The 20,260-nt window shown below is 51.5% G+C and overlaps 1 protein-coding gene across 2 annotated transcripts; it reads right to left on the bottom strand.

Moving 5' to 3' along the window:
* Nucleotides 1-988: 988 nt before the first annotated feature.
* SH3BP5L (SH3 binding domain protein 5 like) lies at nt 989-17,994 on the bottom strand. 2 transcript variants are annotated; one of them, XM_030812548.1, is made up of 7 exons: nt 17,199-17,994; nt 16,115-16,727; nt 7,870-7,932; nt 7,595-7,723; nt 5,510-5,671; nt 4,049-4,222; nt 989-2,912 (listed from the first exon to the last, which is right to left on the bottom strand). In XM_030812548.1, the coding sequence occupies exons 2-7, from the start codon at nt 16,295-16,297 to the stop codon at nt 2,442-2,444; spliced, it is 1,182 nt and encodes a 393-aa protein (XP_030668408.1). In that variant the 5' UTR covers nt 16,298-16,727; nt 17,199-17,994; the 3' UTR covers nt 989-2,441. The 2 variants fall into 2 exon arrangements, with proteins under 2 accessions (XP_030668408.1, XP_030668409.1); XM_030812549.1 differs by lacking the exons at nt 7,595-7,723; nt 7,870-7,932; nt 16,115-16,727; nt 17,199-17,994 and adding an exon at nt 5,772-6,231.
* Between the last annotated feature and the right edge of the window lie 2,266 nt (nt 17,995-20,260).

Genomic DNA, 20,260 nt, shown 5'->3' with positions numbered 1-20,260 from the left:
CATAAGCCATGCATTTTCATAGCAGCTTCTCTAGTAATAAAATATTATGACACCCATCTGCCAAGTCAGGGAAGGCAATCTCAAACTCCTGGACAGCACCCGTCCAAAGGCACAGTGAGTGCTCAGCACACAGTGGCCCCAGATGGCCCCTCAGATGGCGTCCACAGCCACCAGGGTCACTGCTCTGATTGTGTGCCTCCAATTCTTGGCCTTCACCCTGCCCCTTGACCCCCAAGGTTTCTGGTCTTCCTCCCTGCCAGCACCTTCTTCTTCCCTTGGCTGACCTCTTCTCAACAAAACTCCAAATACTGGTACACCCCAAGTGCAGCTCAGGCTAAACAAAGCCTTTTGCTCTTCTTCAAAGCTCCTGGAGTTCACATCCCTATCCAATCTCCCACCTGTGAGTTCAAGTGCCCTCAGACCCCTCCCACCCCCTAGCCAGTCAAGCCCTGACTTGGAAGTCACCTTTTATCTAGGTTTTAATTTCAGAGAAACAATGGATAATTCATAATGTAAGTACATCCTAAACACTGCAGCGGACAAAAATACTGCCTATCTGAAATTTCAGTGGGTTCACTGTATTGATAAATCTGGCATCACTACTTGTGTCCCTTCTCTACCTTCATGCTCACATCCAGACACATCTAAGATCCCACCCCTCTGGCACTCTCATCTCTTAGCTCAGACAGAGCCCACTCCACCCTGCAGGCCCCTTTCTACCAAACCCTCTCCTGGCACCCATCACCTCACACACCATGGCCCCATGAGGCACCAACTCCTCCCCTGCTTCTCTACACTTGCCCTGTACATGACCACCCTGGCCATGGGGCCTTGCACCCCCCAAGAGCATGCATAGCGCGGCTCACTCAATCTGGTCCTTCACCTCCCTACACCATCTAAAAAGCCTGCCGCCTAACCCTGCTCTTCCCTCCCCCAACCCTTGCCTCATCTCTGCCCCTTTCTCTTCCTCCAGCAAGGACAGTAGATGTTAACTGTTACATAAACTACTTTATTTAAATAAAACCAGGAAAGACCCTTTCCCCCTTACACACCAGCACATGCACGCACGCACACCCACACCCTCCCTCCCTTTCTGCTCTCTGCCCATGGCCACCTCAAACCCCGAGGTTCTCATTGTGACCAACCTCCCTCACCTGTAGACCCCCGTGCAGAGTCCAGTTGCCCACTCATCCCGGTCGCTGGCAGAACGTGGGCCTAGACAAGAGCACTCCATCATCCTGGGGTGGGTCGAAAGGAAGGACCGGTTCTCCCAAGGCACCCAGATCTGGTGTGGCTTCCCTACAAACTGGGAGCACTGCCAGGCAGCTGGAGCTGCTCCCTGCGGAGGGCAGAAATTTTCACCCCAAGCCAACCCCTCCCTGTAACAAAGGAAGTAAGAGAGTTGGCAGCCAAGCTTCAGTGTGCCCCGAGGGATCCTGCAGTAGGTATTGTTCGGTTTGGAGAAGAGCAAGGGAGAGCAATTGAGCACCAAATTCCCTAACCCTGCCCTGCAGGAGGGTGCTGAGTCAGTTCAGCATCCTCTACCCAGAAAAAGTAAACACAACTGTGCAGCAAGAGTGAGGGTGGGAATGACAGGGGCCTACGCCTTCAGGACCTCATGACTTCACCCCCAACATGGGCCCTGGTAGGGACCCACTAGCACCTTGGCAACGTTGAGGACCCAGCCCAGTGGAAACACCACACCCACAGGAGCCAGTCTGGAGTTGGTGACACTCCCTATGTTGACAGTGGGGTTGGGTTTCTCTCCCTGACACCAGCTTCCTGCAGGTCCTGTAAGTTCTGCTTTGGGGCACACATCGCAGGGTGCCTCAGGTCAGGAAAGGTAACGCTGAAGGGAAAGGTGGTGTCTTCCAGAGGCACACAGTACATCTTACAGGTTACACACAGGCAGGCTGGAGCAGGACAGGGGTGCAGGGCTCAGCAGCACACCTAGGGTGCCCTCCAGAGTTGCCTTGGGAATGAGGGCGGGGTCGGAAACCAACGGGAGGGGTGACTGTCCATCCCCTCCGACGGGAGTACTCAGGCCCAGCACCCATTTTCTCTGATGAGCTTCCCAGTGCCTTCTAGACCAAGTTCCCTGAGGGAAAAAGCCAAACAGATGGAAAGAGACGGCGCAGAAAGGGAAAGCAAAGGGTCAATGCCCTGCAGACTGGGATGAGCTAGCAGGCAGAGGCAGACAGAGCGCCGAGGGCAAGCCTTCTGAATGGGTAAGGCAAAGAGAGCTGCCTGCTGAGGGGAAGGGGGAGGCTGTGAGAACGCCAGGGCAGGCACAGAGGACTCGAACACAGCTGGCCTCTCCCAGGGAAGCACTGGAGAAGGGGACCTTCGGGAAGACAAGGCCCCAGAGGAGAGGGCGTGAGAAGACTGGGCCCCAACCGGCCCGTGGTAGCAGATTCAAGCCAGGAACCCTGGCCCCTCGGCTACAGGCTGACGCTGCGCTGGTGCCGACCCCCACGGACTCCGCCGTCGCTGCCCCGGCGCCCTCCACTCCGGGTTCCCAGCTCTTGGCCGTCCAGACTGACGTGGTCCGAGAGGCCTCGCAGGTGCTCCACGGAGTCGCATTTCTGCAGGTCTGAAGCCACCGTGCGCAGGCTCAGCAGACTCAGGGTATCAGTGTCGGGGGCGGGGCCGGGCCCCAGGCTGCTGCCCTCCTCCAGCCCCGCACCCTCGGCCCCCTCAATCCCGCTGTCTCCGTCCTCTATGTCCTCAGGTCCTGCTTCGGCCCCCACAGGGGAGGAGCGCCGAGGGCCCAGGGGGTGAGGAGGCAGAGCCCCGCGGCGCCGCGCGTGAATCTGCTCGCTGATCTGCTCCAGGTTGCGAAGGGCCACGGAGTAGCGCGTCTTGGCCTGAGCTACCTGCTGCTCCAGTTCTGTCACCTTGGCCTTGTGCTCCTGCAGAGGGAGGAACAGAGCAAGGCGACCCATGGGGCACGTCTCCACCTTACTCAGCACTCTGCACTGAGGTCTGAGGGCCCGCTCTCCAGAATACCTGGACAGCTGGCTCGGCACCCACCACAGACCCACAATACCCTTCCCTTCTCCACTCTCAGCACCCACCACAGACCCACAACACCCTTCCCTCTCCCTCTCAGCACCCACCACAGACCCACAAACCCTTCCCTCTCCCTCTCACACCCACCACAGACCCACAACACCCTTCCCTGCTCCTCTCAACACCCACCACAGACCCACAAACCCTCCTCCCCTCTCCCCCCCCCCCCCCCCCTCCCTCTCACACCCACCACAGACCCACAACACCCTTCCCTGCTCCTCTCAACACCCACCACAGACCCACAACACCCTTCCCTGCTCCTCTCAGCACCCACCACAGACCCACAACACCCTTCCCTGCTCCTCTCAGCACCCACCACAGACCCACAACACCCTTCCCTGCTCCTCTCAACACCCACCACAGACCCACAACACCCTTCCCTGCTCCTCTCAGCACCCACCACAGACCCACAAACCCTTCCCTGCTCCTCTCACCCCCCCCCCCCCCCCCCCCCCCCCCCCACACCCACACCCCCCCTGCTCCTCTCAGCACCCACCACAGACCCACAATACCCTTCCCTGCTCCTCTCAACACCCACCACAGACCCACAACACCCTTCCCTGCTCCACTCGCTCTGCGTTGTTCTTCCCCAGCAATCCTGCTCCTGACCTGAGCCCCACCTTCCAGAGCCTTCCTCTCAGGCCTTCCTCTCCACCAGCTCCTGCTCCTCATCCTCTCCCCACTGTTCCCTTTCACCCAATGGCTGGTTCTTCTTCCCCATCCCGGATTTCCACCAGTTCTTTTCCTCTTGTTTACCTCCCTTCTTCCAACTACGTTCTCGCCATCACCAGCCCCCATCCCTGCCTCTCCCTCCCGCAAGGTCATTTGGAACATGTGTGCCACCACCCTTCCCCACCACCAGCCAGAGGCCTCACCCTGGCCACCTCACCAAGATGGCCCAGAGAGGCTGACCAGCATCCCCTCCAGCCTGCACCCCCACCTACCCATTCCTCCTCCCCCTTACCCACTCAGCTACCTCCAGGATCTGGCTGAACTGGGCCTTGAGCTCAAAGTAGGGGCGGCTCTTGCCGATGGCCCTCCGGAGGGTCTTCTGCAGGGCTTGGACCCGAGCCTCAGCCTGTTGGCACAGCCGAGTCACTCGCTGGTGCTCCCGCTCACCTCGAAGCCGCTCTTCCTCCGCCTCATTCACCTGGCCCAGAGGACACATCACTGAGCCAGGACCCATGCTTCAGCCTCTGGCATCTGCCCCAGGCTGCCAATCTGAACAATGCCCTGGGGGGAACCCAAACAGGAACATCCTCTGCAAACCCCCAACTGTGTACAGAGCCCGAGACACGCAGGGGAACACAGGGTCTGTGAGCCTCAAGAGAGCTTATTTCTGTCTCTCTTGGATCTGCTGCCTGACCGTCGAGGACCACATCATAGGCACAGTGCCTCGGAGCCACCTCTTCCCCATGTTCTTGCCTCCTGTCACCTGCACCACTGGCTACTCAGCTTTGCTGCTGCCAGGAAAGGGATGCTGGTGCCCACTCAACCACTTGAGAGCATCAAGGGAATGTCTGTCAGCACATCACACATCTGCAACAGCCATTCTCTTCAAGGAGCCCTCAGCGCCAATGGTTAGGGATCTGGGAATGAGAAGAGCCTGTGTGGGGAGCCACAGACGTACACTGGGTTCTCCAGGTTTCCACACCCTATGTGGGCACCGTCCAGGACAAGTGGGCCAAGGTTGGATGGGGCTCTGGTGTGCTTCTGCTCAGGGTGTTGTACAGTTGGCCCACTTGTCCTGGTAGACAACGTGGCTGGAGCCCTCACCTGCTTCCTGTTCAGGTGTAGCTCTAGACTGTACACCATCCCCTAACCCCTCCCCCAGTGCTCTGTGCTCTCATTTGCATGAGCTCTAGAGTAGAAGTGAGGTGCCTGTTCTGTGCGAGGGGCAGATGGAGAATCACAAGCCACAAACACCCCCTCGAGGAGCTGACACCTGCCCTGTGCAAGCTGAAGGTGGCAGACAGGGCCAATGGCAGAGATCCTTCCGCTCCCCAGTCCCCTTTCAGGAGCTTGGAAATGATACATAAATTATACTTCAAAACTTGAGGTGTATTGTCAGAGCTCAAAAGCAGGAAAGGGAGCAGATTCCGAAAACAGAAGCGAGGAGTCACACAGCTAAATATAACAAAATGTGAATGTGGAATCCTGAGTATCCACCAGGGATGAATTGTTTGGGTTAGTCCCACACCTGGAGGCAAACGTTCAAGAAGAGCCCAGGATGACATTCTAAGTCAGAGGGAAATGGAATATGGGAAGCATTGGAGGCCAAACAGAACAGAAAAGCAGGAACAGGTTTTGCCTGAAACAGAATCAAAGTTGAAAGAAGGCTAGAATGGAGGAAAGAGTGAGGAGGTGAGGTGATAAAGACATAGCAAAGGACGGATGAGAACCAGCGAAGGGGACCTGCCGGCACCGCCCGGCTCACCTTGCAGGTAGCGTGGTTCAGCATCTCCTGCCACGTGGGGTCCAGTCGGTTCTTGTCAGCCATGACGCCCTGCTCAGCCACAAACACCATTTCCCGAGCAGCGTTGTGCATGCTTACGGCCCGCTCGTACCGCAGCGCTGCCTTCTGTGTCTCCTGCTGAGCCTGGGGGAAAAGGGATATCAGGATGGGGAACGCTGAGGGACCCCAGCTGCCCATGGAGACCCGTAATAGATGTGAGGATAAGAGAAGGAGGAAGGCCTACTAGCAATGTCGGCTTCATTTTCCAAACTGTGCTGAGGATAAATGCCAGGGAAGCAACACTCTATAAAGAATATTTCATAAGGATATGGACTAGAAGAAATAAAAATTTTGCCAGTGGAGGGCAGGTGTGTGAAATCCAGCACTCCCAAAGGCTGCCAGCCTTCTGCCCTAGGGAAAACAAAGGAAAATACAAACCATTTCAGTGTAAGGTGGTTAGCAACATAGGCAGAGTCTTACAGAAGAGATGACCTTGGGACCATCAATTCCATGTTCAGCAGGCAAGCTGAAGGAAATAATCAGCCAAGTGCACAGAGCCAGTCATCACCGCCATATCAACCAAGCAAACAACGAAACAAACCTAACTTTTCAGTGATAGGACATTGGTTAAATAAATAGTAGTACATCTAAGAAAATAAGCTGGGTGCAGTGGCTTCTGCCTGTGAGCCCATCTACTTGTGAGGCTGAGGGAGGAGGGTTACTTGAGCCTAGGAGTTTGAGGTTACAGTGAGCTGTGATCACACCATTACACACCAGTCTGGGCAACAGAGCAAGACCCCATTTCTTAAAAAAATAAAATATTAATCAGTCCTTTAAAATGACGGCTTGGATATATAGTTATTGACATGGAACCATGTCATAATGCTACTAAAAGAACAAAATAGCACATACTGTGTAATCCCATTTTGGCTGGATATACACGGACGCGAAATATGATTAACACAGCACACATGGTTATCTGTGCTGTATTAATCATATTTTTATTTTCTATACTTTATGATGCTTTCATGTCTTGGGGGACCTTGCTGGCCAAGGACAAACTGCCCCTTCCAGGGCTAATTCCTAGAGACAGTAAACTCCCCTCTAAGTGTGCCTTTCACATGCAAACCAACCAACTAATCCAAAGCCTGGATCCCCAACTAACCCCTTTACCTACTTCTCCCCCACCAAACCACTACTTCCTTTGCCCTAAGTCATCCCAGGGCCAGGTACTAGACAATCAGAGGCCGCCCCTAGAGCCCAGGGCCTAGCAAAATTATTCCAAGCATCCACTCCTAAACTTATCCAAACTTGCCCACCCTGCCTCACCTACTCCTTTCCACAAAAACCACAATAAGGCTCTGCGCTTTGCTTTCTCCTTCACTTCTTCTGCCTCCTGAAGGACCCTGGTTGCTTCCCAGTGTGGCCCTGCATGGCATGGTATGTCCCCTCCTCTTGGGAACACTCTTCTTCCAAAGCAGTTGTCTCTGTATCTATCACCTCACCATACAGGATGACAGCAAATCCCAGGAAACAGAATGCATGAAACGTGCATGGTAGGATTTTGGGTGATTTTTGTTTCTTTCTTGATTTATTATGTTTTTCCAATGGTGAACACATATTATTTGTTAAAAATAATTTGTTACAGAAAAAAGGGATGTGGGATAGGGAAAAGAGTGAGGAGTAAGCAAAGAAAAGATTCAGAAGAGAGACACGAACCAAAGAGAAGAAGAAATGGGCGCAGATGAAAACAACAGGATGTTAGAACTGACATATCTGATATACCCTAAAGCCTGGTTCCTGATACCCAGAAGGCACTTAAACATTAGCAGGGCTGAACTAAATGTTCTCCCACACCCACCCTCACTGTTTGATAGACCATGAGCCCAGAGCCCACGGTGGTAAAGGAACCTCCTGAGCCCACAGAGCTGGTTCCGACCAGCCAGGTCTAGCCCAGGGCTCTGCCCTCAGGGTCCGGGGTTTTGTCTCTCACTCCATATAGAGACAGAAGAATCCAAGGCCAGGCTCAGCATGTAGCCTTCCTCAAACATGGTCAGCCGGCCATACCTCCTTAGCCAGCCGCCGAGCCTCATAGTAGGGCCGGGCTTTCTCGATGCAGCTCCCCAGGTGGGAACCCTGTGTATTCAGTTTCCTCGCCGACTCCTGAAGGATCCTCCGATAGGTGGTCCTGGCCTCCTGGAGAGGAAAGGCACATGTTTGGGTCCCAGCCCCTCTTGTTTCTCAGACACACCCCTCCCACTGCCACTGCCTCCATCTGGGAAAGAGACAGATGGAGATACTTCCAAGGACCAGCCCAAGCACATAAGGAAGAGGACACTCACATCCAGCTGTAGTTCCACCTGATTGATCTCCTCGCTGGCCTGGTTCAGGTGCTCCAACTCCTCCTGCCACAGAGAGGGGTGGCAAATTAGTGCAGTGGAAGGAAGTAGCCTCGAGTGAACCATGCGAGGCAGGAGCAACACAGAGAGAGAGAGCCCCACTTGCCCAGGGAAAGGAGGTGAGACGCTCAGGAAAGGAACGAAGATACGGAGATTGCCAAATGCTTTCTTGTCTTTCAGGGACCTGATACATACAATCTCATGTAATCCTCACAACTCTACCTTGTACTGGGTAGTAAAACCCCAGTTTCAAGGATGAAGAAACTGAGGTTTGGAGAATGCAACACTAATATGCACAGCGTGAAGTTGTGGTGAGCCCTCACTCTCTCCATGAGATTGCAACACTTCCTCAAAGTGAGGGAGTCTCCTTGGACCTGAAGGCTCGCTCTATGCGAGAGGGTGGCCACCTGGGCCAGGGCAGGGCCACTCAGTCAGCACACGTTTACTGCACACTTATCACCTCTCGGGACCGTGAGACCTGAGAATTCAGGACATAGAGGTGGCAGCTTACAGCCTGTACGGAAACCCAGCAAGTCAGCAGCAGGTCCTGGGCAGTATGTGCAGCCTTGTGAGGGGTGGGTGTGGGTGCCCTCTGGGCAGCAAGGTCAGGGTAGAATGCCTGGAACACTTGCTCCCCAGCTGGAAGGACTTCATAGACACAAAAGTGCCAGTGAATGACGGGGCAAGGTGGCTCATGCCTGTAATACCAGCACTTTGGGAGGCCGAGGCAGGCAAATCACCTGAGGTCAGGAGTTCGAGTCCAGCCTGGGCAACATGGTGAAACCCTGTCTCTATTAGAAATACAAAAATTAGCCGGGTGTGGCAGCGTGCACCTATAGTCCCAGCTACTTGGGAGGCTGAGGCAGGAGAATCACTTGAACCCAGGAGGCAGAGCCTGCAGTGAGCCAAGATCACACCACTGCACTCCAGCCTGGGCAACATAGCGAGACTCTGTCTCAAAAAAATAAAGTGCCAGTGAAGAACAAAAGGCCAAGGAACCAAAGGGAAGCAGGTACCCTGGGCAGACAAGTTGGCAGGTGAGAAGGTTGGTAAGGCCACAGCACTATGGGAGGCACTACCAGGACTTTTTGCAGCGGCAAAAGGGTCTCTCAGAGCCTGGTGCCAATGTAACGACAGCCTGGGGGAGCCAGGGAGACAAAAGTGGAAGCTGGGGCGGGCGTGGTGGCTCACGCCTGTAATCCCAGCACTTTGGGAGGCAGAGGTGGGCGGATCACTTGAGGCCAGGAGTTCGAGACAGGCCTGGCCAACATGGTAAAGCCCTGTCTCTAGTAAAAACACAAAAATTAGCTGGGCGTGGTAGCACACACCTATAACCCCAGCTACTTGGGAGGCCGAGGCACGAAAATGGCTTGAACCCGGGGGGCAGGGATTGCAGTAAGCCCAGATCGTGCCACTGCACTCCAGCCTAGGCGACACAGTGAGACTCCATCACAAAAAAAAAAAAAAAAAAAAAAAAGGTGGAGGCTGTCTATAGTATTGCAGGTGGCAGAGGAGAGGGCAGATCCCAAGGAAATGCAGGACACAGAATCACAGGGGCTTGGTGGATGGCTAAGATCAAGATCAGGAACGTGTACAGAGTCCAAGAAGCCTTTTGGCTTTCTTGGGCAATGGGTCACCGCAGGTCCCTACAGGGCAGATCCTGTGGGAGGGAGGGAGAGTCCTGGGGAGAAGTCGCTGGACAAGCTGGTCTGAGTGCCTTCCTGGCCCCTGGAAGGACTGGAGAGAGAAGCAATAGAACCATCCAGGGCTTTCCATGACATGGCAGACAGCTGAGGGGGTACTGGCCTCAAGTCATCCTCCCTTGGCCGAGAAAACACAAAAGTTCCCAGAGCCCCTGGTGAGCTAAGGACGCTACTGGGGAGCAGTGCTGGTCTGTGCCAAGGGCCTTGTGCCAGGAAACACCTGCTGCCTAGCTATAGGATTTGCCTTCACCAGCCCCTGCTGTCTCTGGACAGGAGGCTGAAGAGGCTAGAGGGACCCAGCCCAGCATGTGCCTGCTGCCCAGACCCATGACTTGCACTTGGCAGTGACGCCACAATCACTTCCCATTCATGTGGCCCCCACTCACCTCATTCGGGCCTTTCAGCAACCCGGTGAGGGAGTCAGGCTGACATGCACAATCTTCCTTTCAGTCCCTTCTATCCCTTCTATCCTCCCCCCATCCCCTGCCTTGATCCTGAAAAGATCTGGGTCAGGAGGTAAGAATACAGGAAATGGTTTGACATGTTAATTACAGTAACAGGAAGAACACAAAGGTAGAAACCTGTCATGGAACGAGGAATGAGGATATGAAAATGCACACACCTACAACAGTGTAGACCCTGCCTAAGGAGGGCCACAAATCTGGCTCTAAACTAGGGGTGTCCAGTCTTTTTGCTTCCCTGGGACACACCGGAAGAAGAACTGTCCTGGGCCACACATAAAATACACTAACACTAACTATAGCTGATGAGCTAAAAAAAAAAAAAAAAAAAAAAAAATCGTGGCCAGGGGCAGTGGCTCACGCCTGTAATCCTAGCACTTCAGGAAGCCGAGGTGGGCAGACTGCCTGAGCTCAGGAGTTTGAGAACAGCCTGGGCAACATGATGCAAAGCCCATCTCTACTAAAATACAAAAAAATAGCTGGGTGTGGTGGTACGCACCTGTAGTCCCAGCTGCTGGGATGGCTGAGGCAGAAGAATCACCTCAATCTGGGAGGCGGAGGTTGCAGTGGTCTGAGATTGTGCCACTGTACTCCAGCCTGGGTGAGAGAGCAAGACTGTCTCAAAAAAAAAAAAAAAAAAAAATCGCAAAAAAAACCTCATAATGTTTTTTTTTTTTTGAGATGGAGTCTCGCTCTGTCGCCCAGGCTGGAGTGCAGTGGCGCAATCTCGGCTCACTGCAAGCTCCGCCTCCCGGGTTCACGCCATTCTCCTGCCTCAGCCTCTCCGAGTAGCTGGGACTGCAGGCGCCCGCCACCACGCCCGGCTAATTTTTTGTATTTTTAGTAGAGACGGGGTTTCACCGTGGTCTCGATCTCCTGACCTCGTGATCCGCCCGCCTCGGCCTCCCAAAGTGCTGGGATTACCAGCGTGAGCCACCGCGCCCGGCCAACAAAAAAAAACCTCATAATGTTTTAAGAAAAGTTTACAAATTTGCATTGGGCCGTGTTCAAAGTTCAAAGCCTGGGCTGCATGTGGCCCGTAGGCCACGGGTTGAACAGGCTTGCTCTAAACTTTCTTGAAGAGACCTGTTCAACAGAAACTTAACAGGAGCTGCACATGGAATTTTTAATTCTAGAAGCCACATTTTTTAAAAGTAAAAAAACAAAAAAAAGAGTGAAATTATAAAAATACATTTAACCCAATATATCCAAAATATATTTCAACATGTGATCAACATAAAATAAGATTATTATCCATACTTTTACTTTTTTAAACTAAGTCTTCAAAATCCATATGCACTTGACTCTTAGGACACATCTCAACCTAGACAGTGGCATGTGGCTCCTGCGTTGGATGGTGAAAGTCTAGAAGTTGTTGTATTTGGGTAGATGCATCTACAGTGTCACACAATCCAGAGTCCATAAAATAACAACCATTCTGGGAGAACAGGCAGCCAACACAGCTCAGGGCCCCAGAGGAGGCATAGGGTCAGCACCAACACTACCAGACACATAGAACTCCAAGTTTCACAGTGAGACATCACCAGCAACGGACACGATCACCCTAACAGGCCCTAAAAAGGCAATGTCTGTCAAGGTGAAAGGCAACCTATCTCCCTGGGGGCCCAGCTTCCTGGGGCTTGACGTGGCCTACAGGGGCTTTTAGGCTATCTGGAAGACGAGTGACCAGTTCTTTCAGCACCTCCTGCTGGAATATTCTTTCTCAGCTCCTTTGCATTTGATAGATGAGAAACAACCAGGCAGAAAATTAGTGACAGACTTGGGTCTGGATCCAGGACCGACCTTTGATCTCACTTTCCTTCCACTGTGACCAGCCTCCTGGGACTGAGGACACCACTGGAAGGACATCTCAGTAAAGAAAGAAGTGCTGTAATCTAGGAAAACCACAGCCCAGGTAGGAAAAGGACAGGGATTGGAAATGTAACAAACATTGATTGTGAGGGGTCAGTTGGTAAAGGCCACCCTGCAATGTTCATGTGGCAAATCAAAGTACAAGACTGGATCCTCACTGGATTCCATGGCCTCAAATGCTTCCAGTCATCAACTTCCAGCTCCTGACAAGATAATCAATGGATTGGATGGCTCAGCATAAGTTGTTACTACTGTTAAAAGGACAAGAAGAGCTGTTGCTATTGGCAAGTGGCAGGAGTGGGCATTATCTTTCTATATGGGAACTAGCATCCCAGTGGCACCTCCAGCAATTTACAGAAAGCCATCTGCTGATGGGATCTGTCCCCTCGGAGTCACAAAGCTCTCCCTAACAGGACAAGAAGATGCCTGGGGAGCAAAGCAGCCTGGAGGGCAAGGCCAGCACGGGAGGGAGGGGGATAGCCCAACTAGGGGATACCCAGGGAAAGGCTGAGCAGGAATCCACCAAGGACCTGGGACGGTTTTCGGCAGTCAGCAACACATTCCATTTGGCCTGCTTCACTAGGGACTCCTGGCACTCAGCTGAAATGGAATTCGGGGAGGACAAAGTCTGAATCAACATGCATCATCCATCAGTGAGCCAGCAGCCAGCAGGGAGGGTGACCTTCCCAGGGCACAGCAGTCAAATTCCCAGGATGCCAGGACACTGAATCAAAGGCATGGGGACTCAGGCTGCAGATGCTCCCACCCCACCTAGTGCAGACCATCAAAAGACTCAAGTTAACAGTAACTGGGGCCAGGGTGATGACTGTCCTGTGAAAGCTAAACCCATACTTCTAGATGAGGTCACAGAGGTTGCAAAGTCACCCTAGAGAGTTTGGAAAGGAGCAGGTAAACGAGAGCACTCACATCTGAGGAAAGAATGCAACCACTAAGAGGAGGATGAGAAAGTCACAGAACAGACCCAGGTCCATCCTAGATCCACGCTCTTTTCCTCTTCCCTCCACTGGAACCCTCTCGGAAAGCTGAGGATGAGCCTGGAGGACTCAAAAGAACTCCACTAAGATCGTGACATGGAGACACAGCCAGCAGCCTTCCCTGGAGGGACAGCACGCTCCAGGTAGGCACCAGCTGACTTCCTTCCAACTTCCAGAGGAATCCCACCATAAATGGCCATGGAGCTGCCTGCCTGCGAAGGAACCCCAGCCCCAGGTCAAAAAGGGCCTCACCCTAAGGACAGCCATTTCTGGGAGCCTCAGAAAATACCAAAACAGGCGCTCTACCTTTGGGATATACCTGGCCCAGTGGATTTGGCTCTGACTGCAACATTAGAATCCCTTCTCACCCCACCCAGACTAAGAGAATCCACGTGTCTGGAAAGGCTCAGGTAAGGGTATTTTTGAAGCTCCCTGGTGACTTTTTATGGACTGTGGATGGAAACCCAGTAAATGCACTGAGAATCCAGAGAAATGAGCACCCACTTAAAGCACTGAAACACATGATCAGAGCAATGTGCATGGTCTGGTGAACTGTCAACACTAAAAAGGACCTCGAAAGACAAACACCCCAATCTCCTCCTCATCTTGAAAGCCCAACCACAGAAGGGCAAAATGCCACCGGCCTCCTCCATGAAGGGTGCCCCTCAAGCCAGGCTGCCTCTCTCACACAGCAAGAAGACACTAACTCCCTGCTGAGGTCAGAGCACTGGCCTACCCACACCTGTGTCATCAAATGAGGGAAGCTATTACTAGACCTTTCCTCCCTATACAACCCACAACATTCCACAACGTGCTGTGCAGTTTAGCAAGAGAGACTAGGGTCTGGTTCACAACATTCCACAACGTGCTGTGCAGTTTAGCAAGGGACTAGGGTCTGGTTTACCCTTCCTGCACCAGTGACATCACAAGTTCACTGGAGGCAAAGTAAATCTTATGCTACCTCAGTGTACTCCAACTCTCATAGAGCTCATCTGATAGAAGAGTCAGTGATGACAGAATGTTCTATTTCTGCACTGTCAGTATAACATTGAGGAACTGCTTTTTTTTTTTTTTTTTTCCTGAGACGGAGTTTCGCTCTTGTCACCCAGGCTGGAGTGCAGTGGCACGATCTCAGCTCACTGCAACTTCCGCCTCCTGGGCTCAAGCAATTCTCCTGCCTCAACCCCTCAAGTAGCTGGGATTACAGGCACCCGCCACAACACCTGGCTAGCTTTTTTTATTTTTAGTAGAGATGGGGTTTCACCATGTTGGCCAGGCTGGTCTCGAACTCCTGACCTCAGGTGATCCACCTGCCTCGGCCTCCCAACATGCTGTGATTACAGGTGTGAGCCACCATGCCCAGCAGAGGAACTGCATTTTTACATGTTAATTTTAATTGATTGTGTTTGTAAGTAGCCACATGCAGCTAGTCCACCCTTTTAGACAGCACAGTGCAAGTATGACTCTTCTTACTACTACCATTTGCCTATGCGGACACTGGAAAAATACATAGGAGTAGTAGAGGCCAAGTAAACAGACCACAGTGGATTCTCCTCTGCAGAAACCTCCTCTGGAGCACGACAAGGAAGGCTGCAGGGAGGCATATAATGCACATTACACAGCCCTCCTCCGCAAGCAACAGAGACAGCTCTTTCCCAAAGTGCCATCTACAAACTATCACCAAGGAACAAGCAAAAACAGTTTGAGAAAGAACTGTAGACTTGTGTCAGAGCAGTGCAAGAATGAGTTGTGCAAATCAGCTAGACCAACTGCTCACTTTACAGATGAAAAAACTGAGGCTCAGAAATGTAAAGAAACCTCCATAAAAATCATAAATCATGGGGTTGGAGGTAGCATGAAACTCAGCCCAAGGCTTTTTTCACTACAGCTGATTTCCTCAGAGGATAATAAATCTGTAGAAATAGCAAGAGAAATTGGCTGTTTTCAATGCAATGTCAGGCAGAGCAGAAATAAATTACTGACTCATGCCAGAAACGAATGGCTCACCACTGCTCCATTATAAGCATGGACACAGTAGAAGAGGATCCCCCACACACACACACATATCCCAGGAACCCACATGGAGAGTGAAGGAAGAATGCCAGGACTGGCTTTGATTTCTTCCCAACTCACTGGAGTAATCCAATAAAGGTTTGCTGACAGATAAGCCTAGGAATCTGAGCCTTCGTATGTTCTTGCTCACCTATAGAAGAGTCACTTCCACAACATCAGAGTCTTGGAGATGTGACCGGAACAAATGGCAGACTCAAGCCCCAAACATGCAGGAGCATCCTGGTCGTCTTCACCTGCCCAAGAAGCTTCCTCAGGAAGTCATTCTCAGCCAATCCCCTGAAACACTGCAACCCAGCTTTGACTGGCCAGGCATCTCTTCCACATGGAGTTGGTCTTCCTCACTGACTACCCCCAGGTCTCCTACACAAAGATCTGCCTGTCCTACCAACTAGACTGTAGACACTCCAAGGTAATAAACTGCTCTTCCATTCCTTTAGGAGACCCACCATCCTGAGGGCTGGGTATGTATGTTACTAAGGATTGGCCACAACAAAAGTTACAAATCCTTGAACATATGGGGTTTCTTTATAGATCTAAAGTTGATGCTACCTTTCTAACACTGGAAAGGTCTCACTGTTTACAAGAGTGAAACACATTATCAGAGCAATGTGGGCTGCACATCCCTGGAAGGTACTGCTGAGAAGGTGAGAAAGGGGAAATGATGCTCTCACTCAGCCTCAAAACTGTCTCCCAGTATCAAAGTCATCTCCTCTCACACAGCATCCCTAACTAAGGTGGCAGCCCCTCTGCTTATCTGGAAAGAAGTACAACACGCCTACCCTCCACAGACCTAAAGTGTGCCTCCTCCATCTACTGCCAAGTGACGCTTTGCTCCTTCAGTGAAGCTTTCAGCAATGCCTCCCAAGCACTAAGGCCAGGCCTTTCTCTGCACTCCATCAGCATTTCAGACACACAACTCTTTTGGAATTTGTCATTACCCTGCAATGATTTGTTGACAAACTTGTTCTCCTCTCCTGCCCCAGCAGAATGGGGACAGAGTAAGTCTAAGCCCTCATCCATCCAACACTCTTCAGGAAGGCTGGAATCTGGGCTTGCCTTCTCTCCCCGCTCTCAGCGTTCTCACCTGTATTCTAGGATCCAGTTCTTCCTCCTCTCTTGGGGACAATTTGGCCTCACTGCTGCTGCTTCCACCTCCTCCAGGCTCTTCTGCAACTGGGCTCCTAGGGACTTCATCCTCTACAACTTCAGGCCGCAGCTCCCCCTGTGGGGTCTCCCGCCCTCCTGGAACCTGTCTGAGCTCAGCCATGCTAACAGGAGGAGGGCAGAGCCCTATGCACAAGAGAGGACTGACATGCTGGGACCAGGGCCCCAGCTTGGGGCTTCCTGGGCTCTAGATGCCAGGAGAAGAGTTTCTCTTCTCAAAAGGCAGAAAAGGTGGGCACAGGAAGAACCTCACACTAGGTTAGAGGTTGAGATTCAAGTTGTCAGTGGGGTTCCTAGAGCTGAAGCCTTGTCTGTGCAAAAGTTCTTCCCTTCCCGCCACAGGGAGTCCACTATGAGAAACCCGGAGCAACAGCTCCAAGGCAGGGGGCAAAGGGGGCTTGGATCCTGGGCCGAGGCCTGCTAGGAGGAGCACCATTCGGGAGGGTGGAGGCAGGCGCCTCCAGGCTGTGGTGGCAGCTGAAGAGAGAAGGCTGGGCCCGAGCTGAGGCTGTAGGATGAGCGTCTCCGGGGAGCTGCAGAGAAACAAAGGCCAAGTATATGGTCATGTCAGCATCAAAACCGCAGCCACCAGCCCCTTCCAACTCTATAGCCTCCCAAAAACTACACTCTTCACCACGCCCCCACCCATGTATTCCGACCAGTCCCTACCTCAACTTCTCTCCTTAGCCCTCAAGGACTTTTAGATTCTACTCTTCCCCGGTCCCAGCTCCTCTCGACCCAGCCCCTCCTCAACCAGCGCCTTCGAGACTTTCCTCTGCACCCCTAGGCTCTCCTCCATCTCCTGTGGTCTCCCGCTCGTCCCACTCCACCCCCACCCGGCTTTGCGATTCACCTTGTAACCCCGAGCCCCACCCCACCTTCTCTGTCCAACCCGAGACAATCTAAACCTCCCGTCTCCAATTCCACACTCTTCCGCAATCCCAAGGACCCTACTCCCGTCTATTCTACCCAGCCATGCGCAAAAGCCCCCCTCACAGCCTTACCTCAGTTTACCTTCCCGTCCGCGGAGCTTCTAGGCTGCAAACAATCTTCTCCCCTCCCTCTCCGCAACAAGCCGATCCAACCAAAAACGACCAGGCAGATCAGAAGCGGAAATACATCATCGGTGAACAACGCCCTCCCTCCCACGCTCTCTCTCAAGCCGGGCCTCCTCGGGAGGCCTCACACGCCCCCGCCCTGCCTTCAGTTTCCGTACAAAATGGTGCCCCACGTTGCTCAGACTGGCCGTAGGTTGCTTCCGGACCATCCTCACCAAGGCTGAATGAAAGAAAAACATGAGAATGTGGTGCTGAAGAAAATTAGGGCGCGGGATGGAAATCGAGAGTAACTGGTGAGAAGAGGAATACTAGATATAAAACGGAGATAATAGCCTCAGAGCGAGTAGTGCCATCTTGCTTTACGGAGCTGCGGCGGCGGCTGCCCGAAAGCCACTTCCGGCCTGGTCCACGAAGGCGGGCGCGACGCTGAAGGTGAGCTGGTAAACTTCCGGCAGTGGCTCCTGGGGCAACTCGAGTAAGGGCACTGGCGGGCTTCGCCGGCGAAGGCAAAGTGGATTTCCAAAAGTGACTTTCCTCACTCCAGTGAAGTCAGTGGAACCCTTACCAACGGCGTCTGAGCGGACGGCTCCGATGGGTAAATCCCAGTCCTCGAGGCCTCTGGACCTCGCACTTGAACGACATTTTGGTGGGGTCAGCAGTTACTCCGTGAATACTCATCAGGAACTTAGTCAACATTAACTCAATTAATTCACTCGTGCACCCAAGGTCAGATGCCCTCGATGAGCAGGAGTTTGTTACATGGCATTGTGTATCGTTACCTAGGTCCATGAACGAGCGCCTGGTTGACACCTCTAGGTGTCGCTTGGTGAGGCGAGGGCCTAAGCCTAAGGGGAAGGGCTTCATTCAGGGTTGGATGTTTTGTTTTCACAAAAGGCGTAACTTCCTCAGAGTCAACTGAAAGTTTGCCCTGCAGATGGAAAAGGCAAATGGGCTGAATTCCCCTCCTTTTTGGATCCTGTCAGAGACAACCCAGCTAGACATTGAAGCAGTGAAAAAGACTTTATTCAGTAACTGCTTACAGAAAAGAAAAGAACTGACCTCTGTTCCGATTTGTACAGAAGTGATTGGGCATTTCAAAGGGAGAATGAGGGAAGGAAGGTGATCAGGGCTCAATAGTGTCAGAGAAGTGAAAAATTACGGATTTGATTGGCATAGATGTGATTAGGCCAGATGTGTCTGCTAGCTAGCAGCTATAGAAGAGTGCTTATTTATTTATTTATTTATTTGTTTATTTATTTTGAGACGGAGTTTCGGTCTTGTTGCCCAGGCTGGAGTGCAATGGCGCGATCTTGGCTCACAGCAACCTCCGCCCCCACCCCACCCCCGAGTACAAGAGATTCTCCTGCCACAGCCTCCCGAGTAGCTGGGATTACAGGTGCATGCCAACACATCTGGCTAATTTTTCTATTTTTAGTAGAGACGGGGTTTTGCCACGTTGGCCAGGCTGGTCTCGAACTCCTGACCTCAGGTGATCCACCCGCCTGGGCATCCCAAAGTGCTAGGATTACAGGCGTGAGCCACCACGCCCAGCCTATTGTGCTGTTCTTGCACTGAGATTGGGAGGTAGAGGCTCTGCCCTTCCTGACGATCCATTTCAAAGGAATGGCTCTCAGGTCCTTTAGAAGGACCTCTTGAGTTGTAGCAGACGCATAAACACCTTAAAGAGAAGAAGGAAGGATTCATAATTGTAAGCCCTTAATAAACGCCCTGAGAAAAGGAGGTCAGGAGCCTATCATCAGGTGTTGGCTAGAACAAACAGTAAATTCTCCTGGTAGCATTGAGCTTTCTCAGGCAGGCATTTTCATGGGGGAGCTGGGGTTCTCCTAGGGACATGATCTTACACTGCTAGAAGGCATGCTAAAGTTAGTCTCTTAGTAACTCAGAGGTTTGGTTGGAGTCATGTGCCAAGAGTTCTACAGTTCTCAGTCCATTTCTTCTATCCCTTCATCCCATGAATAATGATTTTTTTAATTGAGCAGAGCAAAATATATTCCTTTAAAAGAGGTGATTGAAAACAGATTTTTCCATTAAATTGGAGGTTTTGTTTTTAAAATTACAAAATTGATTTTTCTAATTTCAATAAGTCAGCAGGACCTTGAGTAACATTGTCTAAGTGGACAGCTTTGATGGATAATAATGCCGCAGTCTTCTACCACAGTCCTTTTTATTATTAAGGTGCCATACAAAACCATAAAAATTAATTATAAGGTGATAAACATGATTTATTTGTTGTCTACCAGTCACTTTACTTTTGTAGAACTAGAATTTCACTGTAATAACCTCATTTTACCCAAGATGTTCTGTCTACCCTAGCCTGAATTATCCAACCTTTCTTATTCAGCACTGCTCCAATACCTGTCATTCTTATACCCTATCCCATAGCTCCTTTTCTCTGTGTAATGCTTAGCAATCACAAACTGCTGCTACTTGTCACAGATCTTTGGTGGGAAAACATTACGAATACATATAATGACCAGACCCCTAGATCACATCCTGAGCTTTAGCAGCACCTTTAAAGTCTCCACTGGCCTCTTCCAAGGTTAACTCTCACCCACTGAGACAACATGTGAATCTATCATGTATAGATTGTGATATAACCCCACAATAGTTTTTCTGCTGGGTTTGGATAATGTTTTGGGTAGGAAGAGATTGGGCGATGCTGTGCATTGATTTAACCTAAACTTGTTTATTGAAGCCAGCACAAACATGATGAATTAAAACTTTTGTCTAGAGCAGCACTGTCCAAAAGACCTTTCTGCAAAGAAGGAAATGTTAATCAGCTCTGCACAGTATGGTAGTCTCTAGACACATGTGGCCATTTAGAACTTGAAATGGAGCTAGTGTGATTAAGAAATTGTATTTTTTATTTTAATTTAAATAGCTCTGTGTAGCTAGTGGCTCCTTTCCTGGACAGCATGTTTTTAGAACCTGCCTTTTCTATATAATTTCTTCAGAATACATACTGAACTTTCACATCTTCAATACAA

Source organism: Nomascus leucogenys, chromosome 5 (assembly GCF_006542625.1).
Source record: "Nomascus leucogenys isolate Asia chromosome 5, Asia_NLE_v1, whole genome shotgun sequence".
NCBI classification, from domain to species: Eukaryota; Metazoa; Chordata; class Mammalia; order Primates; family Hylobatidae; genus Nomascus; species Nomascus leucogenys.
Note: the sequence above shows the minus strand (reverse complement) of the source record. Positions and strands in the feature narration are given on the sequence as shown.